Source organism: Oncorhynchus mykiss, chromosome 23 (assembly GCF_057628025.1).
Source record: "Oncorhynchus mykiss isolate SJ-2025 chromosome 23, ASM5762802v1, whole genome shotgun sequence".
Classification (NCBI taxonomy): domain Eukaryota; kingdom Metazoa; phylum Chordata; class Actinopteri; order Salmoniformes; family Salmonidae; genus Oncorhynchus; species Oncorhynchus mykiss.
In genome coordinates this window covers 59,338,907-59,343,792 of record NC_143044.1, presented here as the reverse complement: position 1 = coordinate 59,343,792, position 4,886 = coordinate 59,338,907, and the positions used below count along the sequence as shown (strand labels likewise).

Genomic DNA, 4,886 nt, shown 5'->3' with positions numbered 1-4,886 from the left:
GTAGATAGTATGCTACCGTTTATTATCGTAACTGTTTATGACGTTGTATCAAAACAATCGGAGGGTCTATTACCGACCATTTATGTAGGCTAATTCACCTAGTCCTAGTCTAAGAGGCCATCCAATTGAAAGTCCTAGATTAGGGTCCCTCTTGACACCTATTCAGTTGTAAAATACTATTGACGTGAGCCCGGTCAGGGTGTGTACACATTGTTAAACGGAGACTGCTCTAGTGGCGGTTGAAAAGTAATCGTAGGTATCTAGTCAGTTTCTGTCTCTGTCGAAAGAGACCGGAGGATGGCAGCATTTGAAAACAACACGAAACAAACCCATGGACTTGTAGAAAACTTTCTTTAAAAAAAAATTGCAGCCAAAATCCTACTTTGCCCAAATAAACTGTTACAATGTACATTTTTGGAATGATAAAAAAAAAACACTCTTTATTCGTATGGAACATTTTGGACGTTAGAGTATAGCCTGCACTACAGCGCTCACAATAACTCACCAAAGAACTAAATAGCCTATTGCGATATTTACACCAAACATGTGATTTTTAACTCTGTAACGGTTTAGCACTGTCCCGTATTTTATTTGACTACATAATTAATTATAATTTAACATTAAACTAATAAAATGTGGAAGATTTTCTTCAGTTGACAAACAGATCGTGTATATATATATATGTATTTATTTATCCCTTGGTGTCCCTGAATTTGTTTCATTGCATTGTAGGCTGGGCATTTTACTCGTGTGCTTTGGTCAATCAGAATGTATCTTTCTAATGGCCCATGCTATTGTAAACGATCATTAGAGCTCGTCCTCGGATGGCGATCATGTATTTTTTTTTTTAGGGCAAATAATGATTGTCCATTGATGTGTGAAAGTTTCTACAAAATGTGTCTGTAATTTTGATGAAATGCGTTGAAACAACGTCTGTTGCTCCGATATATTTTTTCTAACCTAAAAAAAATAAAATAAAAATTGTGATGGAGAATTATTTAATATAAAACATTTCCCAAATAGAATGCATTTTTTTTCTCAATTTAAATGCAACGTATTAAACTCTTAAATCATTCGGTGTATTGAGGCCTATATAGGCCTAGTCTACATTTCATAATTTACCCCCCCCCCCAAAAAAACAAAAACAAAAATAAAAAAAAATAGTGAATAAGCATGTTTGGACAAAGTAATTTTATTAAACATTTTAATAACCCACCCAATAAATAAATGACTAAAATGAAATGACAGGAGCAGTGGTCCAGCGACGCGGGGAAAGTCACATTATCTCCAGCGACGCGGGAAACCATCACATTACCGGGTGTTGTGTTGCTCTGTCACACTTGTAACACATAAGCCATGTTTATTGTCATCTAATCCGTTCCAGAGACCGTGGGGTCTAAACACATAGCCTATAGTACATTGTATATGTATGTTTTAAGAGGCTAACTTGGTTTATGTTTTACTTTGCCACACATTGGACGCCAGGAGGAGTGTTTGTTAACTACCATCAAATAATCCCGTTGTTTTAACCCTACACTCTGAGAGGGAAAAGGCTCATGTTGCTCCGTCATATATAACACCCCTAAAGGTTCTATAGAGAATAAACCCCTTTTTGTAGGGTTCTTCGATCAGAACCGCAGTATGGTTAGATGTTCTTCTTCGCTGAACCAAAATGTTGGTTCTATGCCGAACCGTTTGTTCTCAGTATGTATCCTACTGTTCACCAAAACGCAAAGGCTACTTCTTAAACTGACAACTTATATTTGACAGAAACAATTGATTTAATATATATATATATATATATATAATATATAAAATATTTATTTCAATTACATTTTGTATATGGACATTGTGAAGGTATATTCATAAAACTATTATTTAAGATATATATTTGTAAAAGCGTCCGTGCGTAAAAGTGGAAATATGATTGGCCAACTGTAAAACTGTTTTTATTGGATAACTTGTAGCCTAAATGCCTATTTTTATTGCGTATGCTTATTAGGCTATACATGCGCGGTAAATTACTCAGCCTATCTTGCTCCAGGTTAACTCCTAAAACGGCATTAATGAGTGGGCCAGTATCTCTCACCAGTATCTCTCCCATTGATGCACAGATTCGGTTAAGACAATTCGACTGAAGCGTGACGGAGAAGGGGGAGTCACCCTCGAGACAGTTCCTTTCACAGGGGTTTTACCTGTCGACGCTCCAGGCGGAACGCTTAAATACGCCTCCTCCCCGTGGGTCTAGCCTTCAGTCCTCCGGGAGAGACTGACGGAAACAGACGCTTTGGGAAAGGAACCGCATGTTGTTGATGATAGAAGAAGATACCAGGATTCGTACTCAAATAGAACGGATTATGAACGCTTTTGGACAGCAGCCATCCAACGCGCAGACTAGCCCCATTCAGCACCACAGCGCACAGGAGCTCCTGGATATGGCCGTGTACTGCGATAACTTCGGCAGCATGTACCAGCACCAGCAAAACATCCATCATGGTCACCACCCGCAGAGGCCGCCGGCGCATCCTCCAAGCTACGGCCTCGGTGAGTACACCTCGCCGACCACCAACCCGTACCTGTGGCTAAACGGACCGAGCATCGACTCGTCTCCATACCTGACGGGATTGAATGGAACATCGTACATACAGTCTGGATACGGAGCGAACCAGCGGCAGTTCCTGCCCCCTCCTACGGGGTTTGGTGGAGCTGACCTCGGATGGCTGTCGATCTCCAGCCAGCAGGAACTCTTCAAGATGGTTCGACCTCCTTACTCTTACTCAGCGCTCATAGCCATGGCTATCCAGGGCGCCGGGGACAAGAGGTTGACGCTGAGTCACATCTATCAGTATGTGGCAGAGAATTTTCCGTTTTATAAGAAGAGTAAAGCTGGGTGGCAGAACTCAATCAGACACAACCTGTCACTGAATGACTGTTTTAAGAAAGTTGCCCGGGATGACGATGATCCTGGTAAGTTACAATACCTGTTGTACTTGTAATTAACTCGTCATTATTTACACTTATTATTAAATGTGTCATTTTGTAATGTCATACCTTTGCCATGTGATTTTGGTAAGACGTGTCTGACAGTAGACTAGAACAGTCATGACCTTTGATATCTCGTTCAGGCCTACATTGTCTGTTGTGTCCTGTCTTCATGTTTTCATAGGAAAGGGAAATTACTGGACATTGGACCCAAACTGTGAGAAAATGTTCGATAACGGCAACTTCCGAAGAAAGAGAAAGAGACGAGCTGACTTGAACGGAGGAGACACCAACAACACTGTTCTTCCGGTGAAGTCAGAAGACACTGCCGCCCTGAAGCTCTCCGACACGGCCAGCATCATGAGTTCATCCCCTCTCAGCCTCCAGAACTCCCCTGGTTCCTCCGAGCCCAAATCATCCCCGTCCCCGTCTGTGGAACACAGTCCCTGTTACAACAACTTTGTCTCCACTATGAACACGATGCTGGCGGGGAGTAACAACGGCTCTACCCGGGAGGGGGGCAGGGGGGACTTTGGTTCAGGAGGACATGTTATGGGGGATTTGTCGCCTCATCAGACCCGAGAAAACATGTCCGGACTTGGTTCATACTCGCCCTCTCAAATCACGCCATTGAACACTGATACCACTCACCTCTCCACAGCTAATAGAATGAACTACTACACATCAGCACAGAACAATCACAGTGGAGGCCTGGGCCTCACCAACTCTCTCCCAAACCACTTCAGTGTTAATCATTTGATATACAGCCGCGAAGGAACCGAGGTGTAAAGGCAGTAGGCTATAAGCCTTGTCCTAATGATGTCAGATATATGTAGATAATATTATGCAACTCGTTGGCATTCTTGTATAAAGTACTCAGTGAGTACATCAATTACCATGATTATTATTCACGTTACGCATTTCATAATAAGAACGTGTTATAGCAATGTCTTAAATAAACTTTCTCGTGATTGAATCTGGATTCAAAGTGGGTCGAAACTACGTTCCACTTAGCATTTTATTAAGAGCATAATTAAGACCAACGTTGTTGTTTTTATGCCCAACTGGAGCCCTGGAATGGGGTCTTGCCTTGGAGTAAACATTCACCTGTACTCTTTTCCTTCCACCTTTGTTTTATTATCTATTGGCCGTATGGATGACGTCACAGTGCCGTTCGGAAGATCTTGTATTTTGTTTATAAATAGAACACTATTACTACTGCTACTGCAGATTTATGTTTTGTTAAGTAGCCTAAATTAGTAGCCCTCTTTGGAGACCACTTTGTGTACTTTTTTTTTTTTTAGAAGGAATTGTGTTTGTGTGTGTGTGTATATTTTATTTAAGCCTATTGTCAAACGTTTTGAATAAATGTAATATCTGAAATGATTGATTCTGTCATATTTTCTAGCGGACTTGTCAAAGTGAAGATGTCTCATATTTATCCGCCATAATATTCAACTTTGCAATAAACCAGAGCTCTATTTCATTTTTTTTAACGCACGATTCCATTTTTACTTATAAACACTAAAATCTTGAAATGATTAACGTGTAAATCTTAATTTATGGCTCATTACATTGTAAGTTTACGTTGAAAACACTAATGCGCCTGTGGGATTTGATAGGCTACAGCTGTTAATGGTGTGGGAGAACATGGTCACTGACTCTTTACAATACCAAACAGTATTTATAATGGGACTGACAATTATTTACCAGAAGTATTTCAGGTTTAATCGAGGTTGGAATTAATCCTACACCCCGCCGTGTACTCTCTCCTCCCTCCATTCCATTCATAAACTTTCCAGACAATCAGCCAGATATTCCATCTCAGACTCGAGAATACAGTTCCAGTAGGCTTCCATACAGTTCATAAATTGATCAATGATATTTTATATTGAATGTAAGAA

General features: G+C 40.5%; 1 protein-coding gene across 1 annotated transcript; it reads left to right on the top strand.

The window, feature by feature from the left end:
• Positions 1–2,252: 2,252 nt before the first annotated feature.
• LOC118943897 (forkhead box protein I2-A-like) lies at positions 2,253–4,365 on the top strand. The gene is made up of 2 exons (XM_036960737.2): positions 2,253–2,967; positions 3,167–4,365. The coding sequence occupies exons 1-2, from the start codon at positions 2,304–2,306 to the stop codon at positions 3,769–3,771; spliced, it is 1,269 nt and encodes a 422-aa protein (XP_036816632.2). The 5' UTR covers positions 2,253–2,303; the 3' UTR covers positions 3,772–4,365.
• The last annotated feature ends 521 nt before the right edge of the window (positions 4,366–4,886 follow it).

Bases quoted from the DNA above. Each gene is read 5' to 3' on its own strand.
- LOC118943897 (XM_036960737.2), top strand. From the start codon at position 2,304: ATGTTGTTGATGATAGAAGAAGATACCAGGATTCGTACTCAAATAGAA. The intron at 2,968-3,166 runs GTAAGTTACAAT...ATGTTTTCATAG, and splicing joins CCGGGATGACGATGATCCTG to GAAAGGGAAATTACTGGACA.